This window comes from Leptosomus discolor, chromosome 7, assembly GCF_034619465.1.
Source record: "Leptosomus discolor isolate bLepDis1 chromosome 7, bLepDis1.hap2, whole genome shotgun sequence".
NCBI classification, from domain to species: domain Eukaryota; kingdom Metazoa; phylum Chordata; class Aves; order Leptosomiformes; family Leptosomidae; genus Leptosomus; species Leptosomus discolor.
The window spans coordinates 59,717,959-59,731,710 of record NC_141397.1 but is presented as its reverse complement, the minus strand read 5'-3'; the positions used below and the strand labels follow the sequence as shown (position 1 = coordinate 59,731,710).

Sequence of the window (13,752 nt, the reverse complement as noted above, 5' to 3'; positions counted from 1 at the left end):
AGTGCAGTAAAATATAAAGTCTTTGCTGCTTCTAACCCAGACAAATAAACCTTGTAACTGCAGGCCACAAAACAGAGCTGGTGGAGGAAGATGCACGGAAGCTATGTTCACAACTTGGAACACTGCAAGGGTTCAACAAGCATTTCAGAATAGATTAGAAAATGGCGCAAACCTAACAGACAACAGGCCCATCCTAGTGCCAAGCTATCCTCCTAGGTGCCGAGGACTAAAGAATCCTATGATTAGAGGGAGACAAATGAATAAGAAACACAAAGCAAAATCAGCACAATTAATCAAGTAACTAAGATACAAAATCTCAAAACAAAGCCCACGTGCCATAATGCTAAAAAATGTTGTTTTGCAGATAAATGAATACATTTACTTTCAATCCAGTTTTTTTTTTTTCCTTTTTTTTTTTTTTTTTCCCCAGTAGCTTCAGCCCTATTGCTTCCTCTGCAAATTTGTTTCCCCAGGTGCAACTTAAGTATGGCATCTAAATTTCCCTACTTTAGCTATGCAGTTGAGGTGAAACCTAGACGAATGAATCACTGCATCCTATCCACGCTTGCTGATCTGCTGGCTCAAAAGTGCAGAGCAGAGGAAAACAATTGTGGGGAAAAGTGCAGCAGGGCTAAAGCAACAAAAGGGGGAAAGAAATAAAACGGAAATACCGAGGGATTCAGTAAGAGGGGAGAAGCATTGAAGACCTGAGGAGGGAATAGAGAAATAAGGGAAGATGATAGGAGTGTGAAACATGTAGCTGGAGGATGAGTAGAACTAATGATACCGAGTTTCCTGGGCCTTTGTAGCTGGGCTCTCTGGTGTCTAACAGCTTGCAAACTCTGATTGAAGCTTTCCCTGCAGTTGGAGTATTTACAGTGTCTCTCCCTCATGTGAATTTTCCTAGTGTCTATTTAGGGGGTTGTTGACGGTGCAGTAATTTGGAGATAGGATCCAGGGAGATCCAAATAAACAATAATTAAGCCTTTTTCCTCAAAAAAAACCCCACCAAAATGCTGTAGTCAGAATGAAATGGGACAAGGAGGAAGATGCAAAATGGAAGTGAAATTGAAATAAAGAAGGAGAAGGTCCTTCTCCACCTAAATCTTCAAGTCTGTTTGTTTAAGTTTGTTTAAACTTAAATGACTAATGGGAGCACAAAAAACATCTGGATGGAGAGAAACTGGAGATCAGTTGAGATGAGTGCCCTAAAAAGATCCATATTGCTAGCTGAGATCCCAGAGTAGAGATGGCTGAGATGTAGAGAGGTTAATTTTAGGTGATAGAAAGAAACAAGGGATTTCGGGTAGAGGGAAGAGCAGCCGATTGGCAGAAACCCGTTGGCGTCTCTGGAGAGTGCTGAGGCTGAACTGTAAATTTGGGTGAGGTGATGAAAATGAAAAGCTGCTCCTTTATTAGTCCCCACCCCGTTAAGCACGAAGGTACTAGAGGAGGAGACGTGGGTTTCCTCTGCATGGCCAGGAGCGCTCTCTTCCCTCACAGGACTATCCCCGCTGCAAGCACCAGTTACCGGCAGCTCAGGAAAAACAAAGTGTCAATACCTCGTTACCCCTCAAAGGGAAACATTTCACAGGCCCCACCTAGACCCCTTCCGTGCGAGGCAGAGATATGGGCAGTTTTCTCACTTACCTGATGGTACTGCCAGGCGGAAGGCTTTGGGGTTTGAAAACCAACATTACAGGTGTCCTTGAAGACCCTACTGCCTGTTGTCCGCATCTCCTAAAACTGTCTGCTGTCCTTCTCTGTGTGGCAGAGACACAGGCAGCTTTCTCTCTTGCTGGCCAGGTCTCTCCTCTGCTGCTGGCAGCTGCACTGCCAGGTGGGATGTTTGGGGGTTTGAACCACAACATTGCGGTCTCCTTGGAAACCAACTGCCAGGGCACCGCATGCCTCCCCATGCCCTAACTGCCTGCTGCCCCTGGCACCCCTGCATCTTCACCACCCCGTGTTCCCTGAAATCCCTGGTGTTCACATCCTTACCACCCAACGTCCCCAGCGTCTCTCTGTCCCCACCACCTGGTGTTCTCTACACCCCTGGCACTCCCCCTGTTGCCACCACCCGACGTCCCGCATGTCCCCACATGCCTACCACCCCTCGTCCCCGGCCACCACACTGCCTGCCACCACCCCTCCACCTGCACGACAAGGCCCCAGGCTTGGCCATGACTCGGTGGCTAAAAACAAAGATGGCAAATCTATGCTGTAAATGAGTCCTCCCAGGATAAGTGGCATGTCCAGCCCACCCAACTTGCGTTATTTATGATGGGTGATGGCTCTATACGGGGCAACAAATTTGAAGTTTATTATAAACTTTATTGAGGTTACTACTCTAAACTTCCTAGTTGGAAATAAAGATCTGATTGATTTTTTAAAACATTTTAACAACGTTCATCTTGGTATAACAGAAATGTGAAACAAAAAGAGAAGCAAGAATTACAAAAGGTGAAGTAATCAGCAGGCTTATTATAGACACTGTCAGGTTGTTCATGTCCCCTGATTTAAGTTAAAAAAAGAAAAAAAAAAAGTACTAGTGCAGGTGTATTGCTCATAAGATGTATTCAAAGTTGCTAGTCCAAACAGCATAATTTTTAAGGCTAAGCATTCCCTATACAGCAATGTTTGAACCGAATGCTTTTTATGGATGCGATTAGTTCGTATAGGTGTGTGATTATGCACATGGGATCTGATTCACAGGATTGCTTCTTTCTTCCTTGACAAAGGATAGATGTAAGAAAAAGCCTAAAAAGGTTTGTGCTGGTTAAAAATATTCATGAAAAGTAAAACTTCAGGTTTAGAAAAGCCACATAAGGAGAAAAAATGGAGTTTCTAGATCTTTTGAAATTTCTACTGTGCAAAGAGTTGTAGTGTTTAAGGCTCATAAAATAGATTGAGAGTCCGGTGACATGCAAGAGTGGATTTTTTTCTCTGCTCTCTGTTTGGCTATATATCAATAGGTCTTCTAGGCAGAAGAAAAGTCTTGCTGACTACATCAAAGATTCCTTACTAGGAACAAACCTTAAAAAATAAAAAGTAGGCCTACTTGAAAAATGTTTGTCAGGTATTTTCTTAGTGGAGATTTTGTTTCTTCCCTAAAAATTTGAAACATCCCCCCCCAAAAAAAATCTTTTTTTTTTCCTGAAAAATGAACAAGAACAGAAAGTAGTTGTGTTGGATTAAAATTTGTCTTGTCTGAGAAACAGTCTGCAGTGGTCTCTGTAAGACATAGCCCAAGCAGGTGTGCTTGGTTTGGGGGGGGGGGGGGGGGCTGCAGGGGTGGCTCCTGTGAGAAACTTCTAGAAGTTTCCAGAAACTTCCCTGGCTCCAAGATGGACCAGCTGCTGGCCAAGGCTGAGCCACTCAGATAGCGGTGGTGGCGCCTCTGTGATAACGCATTTAAGAGGGGAGAAACCTGCTGGGCAAGCTGGAGTGGAGGAGAGGAGTGGGATGTGAGAGAAATAACTAAAGGACACCCAGGTCGATGAAGAAGGAGGGGGATAGGTGTGCCGGGGCAGAGGTTCTCCTGCTGCCTGCGGTGAGGTGGCCAACTGCAGCCCATGGAGGTTAACGGTGGAGCAGATGGCTGCCTGCAGGCCGTGGAGGACCCCCGGGCGGAGCAGGTGGCTGTACCCAGAGAAGGCCGTGACTCTGAGAGAAGCCTGCGCCGGAGCCGTCCGTTCCTGCAGGACTGCACCCCGCGGAAGGGACCCACGCCGGAGCAGTTCGTGAAGAGCTGCAGCCCGTGGGAGGGACTCATGTTGGAGAAGTTTGTGGAGGACTGTCTCCCACGGGAGGGACGCCATGTCGGGGCAGGGGAAGAGTGTGAGGAGCCCTCCCCCTGAGAGGGAAGAAGCGGCAGAGGCAGCATGTGGTGAACTGACCCCAACCCCTGCGCCCCTGTGGGGGAAGAGCTAGGGAATTCGGGAGCAGAGCTGAGCTCGGGAAGAAGGGAGGGGTGAGGGGAAGGTGTTTTAAGCTTTAGTTTTTATTTCTCATTACTCAGATTTGATTGGTAAATTAGTGGTGGTAAACTAGTAGTGCTGTTTTTTTTTTTTTTCCCCAAGTCCAGTCTGGTTTTTGTCCATGAACCTAGCTGGTGACTGAGCCGTCCCCGTCCTTGTCTCAGCCCTCCAGCCTTTGGTTACATTTCCTCCTCCCCACCCCACTGCAGGGGAAGGAGTGAGCGGGGGCTGTGCGGTGGTTGGTTACCGGCGGGGCCTAAACTGTGGCAGCAGGGAGCACAAATTAAACACAGGGACACAAAGCGTTGAGGACACGCCTTTCACGAGACATGGAAACAGAGTTTTAAAATCAAAATGCTTTGCTTTTCATGTCCAAAATGGCTTGTCTTAAACCCTGAAAAACTGCAGGTAGCCCAAGGCAGGCAGGAGGGCTTTGGAGAGTGGCTGGGACAAACGGTGAGGCATTGGCTTCCAGCACGGGCAGCCTTCGGATGGAGCAGTCACGGCCCTTGGTGAGATGAGTCGGTCGCATTGCTGCTACATCCCTCTGAGAGCAGTAGAGAAAACAAGCATTGGCATCACATACTCTTGCAGATCTTCTGGTCAAAAGCTGGGATGCTAAATTTTTTACTGAAACGATGTCTTTTACAGTTCTAGGATGACTACATGGCCCTTTCTTTCGCCCTTGAAGAGGTACAACTAAACATTCCTGTGTTCAAAGGTAAATGTGCATATGGCCATTATTCATGTTGGGAGGTTCTGGAAATAAAGAAAGGACCACAGGAGAAGTCAGTGCTTTGGGAACTGGAGAAAAGATGTACTGGATGGGGGGGGGTGGGGGGGGTGTCACAGATGTTTCCCACTAATCTGTTTGTTCACTTTTCATTTTTAACTCTCATTTCCCCATTGCTAACTGGGTTAACTTTTGCTAGGCGATCTCTGTGCAGGTACTTGTTAGCTACAGATCATACACTAACAGCAGCTTCTGTTTGGACTAGGAGCTATCTTAAAAGCTGCTGTAAGAGGCCTAGTGTTTTTGTTTATTGGAGGAAAATCCCCTTTCTTATCAAGATTAATGAACGTGAGCAGAGGCTCATACTCAAGACACAATGGAGTTACACAGCTACTGTTAAATCCTTAGGGAGGCAGCTACTTCTCTGGTAGCTGTGCCCTTCACAAAGCATAGGCTCTTGCATTATTGGTAGATTTGCATGTTCCCATATCCAATAACTCTGAGTAAGTGGCATATTTAGAGCATCTATCATAGCATTACGAACAGGTTTCTGCCATGCTGAGGCGATGGAGAATATTTTGTGACACCCTGGAATTGAATCCCCCTATCCTCTAGCTTTGGATACCCCTACGCTTACTTCCTGCAAAACACATTAATTTTGGAGGCTTATTTGTTTTAATGCCTTTAACTGCCTATGTCGTTCCTGAGAAAGGATGAAGCTGTGATATGTTGGCATATTAGTCTAAAAATCGGGCTAATGCAGGACTGAGGTGAAAATGAGAAGTATCGCTAACATTCAGGCCTGTACTGGGGAAGGAGAAACCCAAAAAAGCCCAGCAACTTCTATTATCTAATTGCAATTCTAGAACGGTTTAGAAAATGATGATAAAACAAGACCAACAGAAAGTTGGGGGGATTTAGTCTGTAATGCAGCTGGGCTCCTGCTCCTCCCCTCCCTGCTATTTTAAAACAAATTACTTTTAATATTACCTAGACATTAATGTTTTAGATTGGGTACTATTCATGCTCCATAACTGCTTTTCATAAATGTTTTAGTGGGTCCAGGCCCAATTCCACTGAGGTCAATTAGAAGATTCCAAATAAATCCTTCCTTCCCTTCCTTACATTAATATGCAACTTGTAAGAGGGCTGACATTGGTCTGTGCTTTTATCTTAAAATAATCCAAAAGACAATTTTCCTATGGGAAGAACTATCACAATATAATTTGTGGGTGGTCCTTAAAGGGATGTTACCTAAGTAAAAACACTTGTCTTAAATTTAGGGCCCAATTTTCAGACATACTGAACACAGTTCTACCTGAAGTTAAATACAGGCTTTGGTGGTCAATACCTCTGAAAACCAGAACCGTAATTTTTAACATACCTCATTTTGTCTCAGGCTTGTATTGTCCCAAATCAGGTTTAAAGTAGTTTGGAAGTTCATTTCAGTGTGCTCTTTCTGCAAATATTGCAGCAAAATAATGTGGTATGTTACAATAAAATATGTTCTGTTTCATTTATGTCTTAACTTCATGCCTGTGGGTATTTGACTTTAATGAAATTAATTTTTAAACGGACCTGAAACTTCAAATAACTAAAAGCATCTTTCTTCACAACAAGAATATAGTAAATCTTTGGTCTGGTATGCCATAAAAAAAAAAAAAGGAGGATGAGCTGTAAAATACTGTGGGAAATATTGGATTTTTTTTTTTGTTCATATTATGGGTGGCTAACTGGATAAATGCTACTATGGTTTGGTGTAGAAACCCAAGTTCAAATTTCTGTTGTACCTCTGAACTTGCAGTATGGTCTGGGGTAAATAGTTTACCGAATGAGGCCCTAAGCCTTTGTGCTAGACACACCTAAGGCTCTGAACCCCAAAGGTCTATCTTTAATGGTAACTACTTTGAGAATACTCCTTTAATGCTTTTTAAATGCTATTTTTATAAATACTTTTGGCATACATTAACTGCAGAGTTTCACATTTGTCTGGGATGTTTTAAGAAATCAGAAATGATTTCTGGTATTTGAAACCAAGCTTGAAATTGTGCTGAAAACACAGTTCTTGCAGAGACTTTTCAGCTGAATTAATTACAATACAATCAAGCTGTGGCACGTGGGGGAAGAAACATCTGGTGATAACCTTGGCTGATCTTACTGTAGATTGCATTCATGAGTCTGGATAGTTTTCTGGACATATTGATATAGCAATTATGCACTTTTTCAATTTATGTACTCGTGATGGCTTTGGCCATCTTGACAAAAAGATCCCACGCTTAGGTCAAGGACTCTGGCACCGTTAGCTTTCAGTGAGAAATTACTTGTGGACTCATTATATGTTTATTGTCTAAGGCTCCTTGTAATAGGAAATCTGTTTTGTACATTAGCTTTGTATATTCCAACTGAAACTATTAGAAACACATCTTCCTCCAAGAAAAGAACTTGAAATAATTCAACAAAAGAAATAAGAAATCAAGCTATGCTATTCTTTTCATTGTTTTCTAGTTATATTATCTGTGCATGCATATACGTATTGAGGAAATTTTGTGACTAAATAGCTTCAAGATAATTCTAGCTTTTCAAAAGCAAATAGAAAATCGTCACTCTATGAAGCTGAACCCACCGTGCAGCACTGGGAAAAAATCTACATATGCAATACGTAGCTCTATTGCCTTTTTTATTGTCAGCTGCCCTGCACATAAGCAAAATGTCACCCCTGCAGTCTGGTAGTGTTCTCTGTCCACTCTGATGAGGAGTAAAGGATGGGAAAAGATGCAATGCAAATGAAAGCCAAGCTGCTTTAGATGTTGATGTCTTCTGAGTGTCAAAATACTTCTGGTGTTCTAAATTTTAGAAACATATAGCACTCAGACTTAGATTAGCTGCAACTTGAAAACAAAGACAGAGTAATCATGCACAGAAATATACTAAATCCCACTTAACTTTTCTAATAAAGTGAGAAATTCTGAGACTTATTGGAAGAAATATTTTCAGTTGATACAGCCTCTTGGACAATATGGGACAACTTCATCATACTGCTATTTTTTTCCTGCTACTGCACCCTTGCATCCACTTCTCATGAAGCATGACACCATCCCGACTTGGGCAGATTCCAGCCGCAGCATTGACAGGCACTTTACAAAGGAGGAGTTCTGTGAAATGGGTCCATTTGGGATGCATCTCTGGTCTCTCTGCTTCTTTGTGCATGGCAGGTTTACAACAGGGAGAAGTTATTCCATAGTGGCAGGAGTCCAGCTTTGGCCTCCCTGTGATGGCTTCCTCCCAGCACTCGGCTGCACAAGTCAGTGCAGAATTGATTCGCTACGTGTGTGATTTTACACTTACCTGCTGCACGTCTCTTTCTTCCCTGGCACAAAACTCAGCAGCTGGGGTTCTGCAGAGGCACCAGTTTGGATGGAATAAGCTCTAAAAGACTGTAGCAAATATTACTACCTGTTTGCAATAGGTGGCACACATAACATTCTTTGTGCTTCCTGGAGGCAATTGGAAGGAGAGTGATCTCGGCTTTGTATAGAAAATCTATACAAATATTGTCTCTTTTGCCACAGTATTCTTTTTTCTTAGATCTTCAAGTCTTAAATTTCTGTATACTCAGATTTATGACACTCTGCCACTGTATTTGTTGTAAATTGCAAGAGTTTTGCTTAGTTGCAGGTAGCTACAGGGTTTTAACAATCTGCAGAATTTGATCACTGAAGCACTGTTTAAATAAGGAAAAAAAGTCTATAAAATCCTTTTGACCTTCATGGCATCCACAAATACAGCAAACTTGTTTTACGTTAGTTTTTAGAGATACCCAGGGCATGTACATTTTAAATTATGCAGTCAGTCCAGGAGAAAACTGGTTTTCCCTGCATATCAGATACATTCAGACGTGTATCAAGCATCTCCTGAACCTATAAAGAAGTATTTCTGCTCTACTTCATAAATGTGGGGCTGATTCTCTTACTTTCACTGGTTTACTTTCATTGATTACCACAGAACAACAGCTGCATCGTGTCTATGAAAATGGTAAAGCCAGCGCTTTTGATCATAGTATGTAGCCTAGAGATAGGAGGGAGACTTTACTTAAAAGTCTCATGCCAGTTGCATTAAATCTTGCTGCAAAACTAAAAGTTAACATTTTTAGAAATGTGTATTATAAATAGTTTATGAAGAACTTTTTTTTTTTTTTTTTTTTTGTTTAAGCTACTTGTATTCAAGACTTCATATGATTTGTGAGATTCAACATAAAATTCCCAAATAATGGTGTTAATTTCTCCCTGGAGATTTTATGTATTTATGTATATGGAGCCTGTTTTCTTTAGCTGTATTTGAAAGCTGTTTCACAGCACAATGAGGTCCTAATTTTTACAGCCAATCAAAGCTGTGCCTTCCATCTAATCAACTGTTTGCTTGTATAACAGAACAAAGCAATGCCCTATGAAAAATTAAGTTGTATTTATTTTTTAATAGAGTACTCAGAATATTAGGTATATGAGTCATATAAACCAGAATCTAATTAAATTATCAGTTCCCACAGCAAGTTCTACATCTTCTACAAACACATCTGAAATTGTATTAATCATATCCCTGCTTATGAATTCCCCGAGCTAAAGCTTTTGATGTTGCCCGCTGAATTCTTAGCAGAAATTACAAAAATCCAAATACTAACAGGGCAACTGAAAACACTCTGTTGCTTAAACAACAGTATATTTCAGTGATAAATTCTGACTCTCAAAGTCATGCTCCTATTTGACTACCAACAGATATTTGCAAACATGGCAGGCTTTTCTGCTCTTACTGGGCTCACGTCTGGCACAAGAACGTGCCACAACAGGGAACAAACTAATCAAAAACCCATCCAGATTTTTATGTGTCTGTCAGCCTGCATTTTTTCTCCTAGGCCAGCGGGATTCAGTGTTAAAAAGGCGTGTTGGTAGCTGAAGAGCTTGTTCTCCAACCTCATTAATCACAGCTGGACGTGTAACAGGTATCTCAAGCAACACCTCGTCCAGGCTGCTCTCTAGCAAAGGAGACACAGACTGTCTCTGGACCTGCTGCTCTGAGCTAGTAGACAGTGTGTCCACTTGGACTTTCCTTCTGGAGCCCACCCGTCATCCGGGAGAAATTAATGCACTCAAACAAAGCTACTCATTTGGTACTATCCCAGCATCGTTTTTTAAGTCTAAACAGAGAGGAAAAAATGTCTTCTGAAGCAACTATTCTCTTGTTTTTCTCCTGATATACCCCACAGCTAAGTACAAGTTTTCCTATCTGGTTTAGGTTTGCTGTTCAGGTTCAGAATTTGCTTCCCTTTGCAGTGTTGAGCCAATGTCAGGAGAGGACAGTTACAGAAGAAAAGAAGACATTTTTCAGGCATTTCAGATTCTTGAAGCCATTCCCTTTATATACAGATAAAATTTCTGTACAGAAAGTACGTTCCAGTCATGGATATAACCTGAACATAAAAACTAGTGAGTAACAACAGCAAATATCTCTCAGATAGACGTGTAACTGCTGGTCATGCCTGTACAATAAATGGTGCTGAGACTCAGTGTCCCATGGATGCACTTAAAAGAGACTTCATTTATAAAAATAGTTGCCTTACAAAATACAGCATAAAAGTGTACTTGTCTTGTTGACCAAAAATTACATAAAGATTTGGAGTGTTCTTCCCTCTTTCCATCCATCTTAATATAGTAAAAATGAAGCTGCTAGTTAAGGAACTACCTGCCTTGATATGGCATTTGCAGGTCTCAAGGAACTATGTACCTGCACACACAGGTTACGAGCAACTCACAAACACTGTGGGAGATAAAGTGATACAGGTGGGAATCTGAAGCCCAGGCTGACTAAGGCTCTGTTCAGGTTCTCATAAATGATACTGGCATACTGAATTACTCATGTTTAGCCAAGGCATAGAAGCCAATGGTAGTTCTGCAAGGAATGGTAATTTGATTGCTTGTGATCACTCATGATCAGTTGAACATACACCTCCAAAGAGCCTTGTCTTGCTGCAAAGATAACTCAGGTTGTAATTCAAGGGCTGCCCCGAATAATGTTCTGTCTGCTGGCAAAACTTTGAATATGAGTGCGCTGCTGCTGTTAATTTGATTTGGCTGGTTTCTCAGAGGGTCTGAACTAAAGCTGAACTTACTATTACTCATCAGTGGCTAACACAAGCACTTTACAACAAACAGACTGGCTTCATTTGAGTACATTTCAGGGATTTCCTTTGCGTATTCAGAAAGGACAGGCAAATTATTTCAAAATTAAATGTGTAGAATGACCCAGTTTATTGCAGCTTAAATAACTGTGGAACACATCCTTGAGAAATCCCAGATCCATAGAAAAATATATTACCTGCAAGGGTGTAATAATGCTGAAGGGCTGGCTATTTTTCCTAAGTTAGGCTAATTCAAGAGAGGTAAAGTGAGTGGAGCTCACTTGTGTTCTCTGTGTAGTATAACATAGCCTCATCTGCCTGTGGTCACACAAAAAGTCTGTGATGGGACATGAAAGTAGATCTGTAGCTTAGTCCCTCTGTAGCATCCTAGCCACTGAAAAAGAGAAGCCAGCAAAAAAAGAGTAGAGAAAGCAGGTAGAGAAAAAAGGAACTTCCTCCCTAGTTATCTCCTCACTTTATATTTTTATGTCTTTTATGTTTTGAAGTCCTTGCAAAAATTCTTTCTTGTAGCATAGTTATCTTCAACACAGAATAATCTGATATCCCACTTATCTGCAATTTTAGAAGGCTTCATGCACCACATTCATATCTAGCAATTGTTAGAATGACGACTTTATCAGTTGCCAATATTTGTTCATTCACTATGCAACAGAAAGTAATCTTAGCTCAAAGAGTTTTTAAAAATATTTTCCATAGAAGTTAATGCCTGAAATACACGAAATAAAGTTCAGTATAATTAATATAGTAAAAGTCTCAGTCACCAAAAGGAAATTGCAGAATGTGGGTGTCATGCTGCTACCTGTTGCCTAGCAATGTTGCATACGTGTGGCACAAGATTGATAGATATCACCCACTCAGATCGCTGGATTCAGACCTTCACCGCCGTGTTGTCAGTTGGAAAAACTGCCAACAATCAGAGAGAGAAATAACAGATGGGAAGAGAAGCATCACAGAGCAACTTCATCTCAGTGTCCAGCACCATACTACCCAAAAGATCAGGGACGTTAAATTTTATTGAGTCTGTTTTTCCAAAGGTCTATGTAAGTATATACATTGTACAAAAATATATATGTAAGAAAACTTGCTTCCTAGCTAGGTGTATCTAGGTTGTGCAAGTTGAGGTAATGATATCCTGAAATTAAAATGGCAATTCAGTTTCATAATTTTTAGTGACTCACACTGCATTACCTTTAAGTAGGATGAACAGAAAATTCTCTGATATTATAGATAATTATAATGTTATTATAGCATTCCTGATAGCAAATGCTAAAGTTAAGATTAAGATGCAACACAGCATTTTAAGCAACTCATACCTTCTCAAAATATACTTTTTGCTAAAATTTTCCATGATCCACTTGGCTTCAAAGTCAGCTTTTTCTGAGAAATCTTTCCATGGAATTAGTTCTGCCATTTTTGAACCGAATCGAGGAGCCTCCGTATGTTCTATTTTAAATTCTGGACTTGCATAATTCCGAAAAAAAGACTAAAGATAGAAGCCTCAGACCTGACAGGTTTTATAATTGTCATTAGAGGAAGAAAATAATCTTGGTTTGAAGAAAATTAATTAAGTGTTTTAAAAAAATGGCATCCAAAACTATTTCTTGCACATGCACAAGGACAGTCTGAAGATGGTTTTTCAGACCAAAATGGTTTCAACTACTGTTATATAAGAAGGCATGTTCTTAACTGTTTAAAGTCGTTACACTTGAGGAAAGCCTTATTTGTTTAGCCCCATCCATTAATAAGTATTCATTAAAATAATACAAAGCACCAGAAAAATCTAATTATAAAAAGACCAAACAATCAATGCAATAGAGCATGAACTGAACAGCCATCTGTTGAACAGTCCCATTTGCAAAGAGTTCAACATCCATCTTAGTCACGGAAAACAGAGGAACTAACAACACAAAAGCCAAGGAAGACATGGTAAATAATAACGAGCAAGACAAGTAAAATAAATGGGAATTACTGTTCATCCTAATGCCCAGGAAGGGTGCGGATTGCTTTTTTTGGGGACACAATAGTAGACCATTGACGAATGCTGAAGAGACTAGGGGTACCCGCCCAGACCAGCAAAATTCACTGGATGATATGGAGAGGGATGCGATGGCATGCAGCACATAGGGCTAGTCATCAGCAAGCTCCTCTGGAGCCTGCGGTGTTAGAACTGCACTATCTCCAGTGCTAAGCCTGGGCTTGGTGCCTCCATGATATGACTGTACAAATATCCGCTCCGCAGTTTGTTTTAGAGTGGAAACACTTCCCTAATGACCCACTCAGGAAAAGAACTTATGTGTTCACAAGGAGTATCCTAATTGCATTTCGGTTTTGTCGACATTTGGTGTTGCTGAAAGCGCTTAGACAAGATTTTCAGAAGTATCCAATGACTTAAAAACTACTGCCTCCCAGTGCGTTCCTGAAACACCCACACAGCTGTTGCTGCTCACTACAGCCAACTCCCACACTGACTTTGGCACCTGGGGTCTCTTACATAGTGCCTAAGACCCAAGCAAGACAGGTGCATGAAAAGCTATTTAGAGCTATTTAAGAGAAAATGCTAAAAGGAGAGGTGTTTTAAGTTTCTTCTCTTCCTCAAGGTTGGGCAGCTGAGCCAGCTGGTGTGGTGGACTGGCAGCTCACGTTGTGAGGATTAGAAGCCCAGCTCTGCTGGTGCAGGTAGGTACCTACTCTGTGTTTTTGAGAGAAATGAGTAGATATCTCTTTATTTTCTTTTAAAATATAACAACAGGAAGCAGTCACATGGTTACTCCCTTTTGTGTAATCTTCTAGAGGTAGAGTGGCTGAAAAATGAAAGATTTCAACTGTCAACATGCGTCCTGAGTGGTTCA

At 41.4% G+C, this 13,752-nt stretch overlaps 1 protein-coding gene across 1 annotated transcript in view; it reads right to left on the bottom strand.

The window, feature by feature from the left end:
• Positions 1 to 1,737, bottom strand: part of SPATA16 (spermatogenesis associated 16) — a 97,783-nt gene extending 96,046 nt beyond the window's left edge. The window contains exon 1 of the mRNA XM_086468612.1: positions 1,651 to 1,737. Within this exon, the coding sequence (XP_086324738.1) occupies positions 1,651 to 1,737 (87 nt within the window). The remainder of the gene's footprint in view (positions 1 to 1,650) is intronic.
• Between the last annotated feature and the right edge of the window lie 12,015 nt (positions 1,738 to 13,752).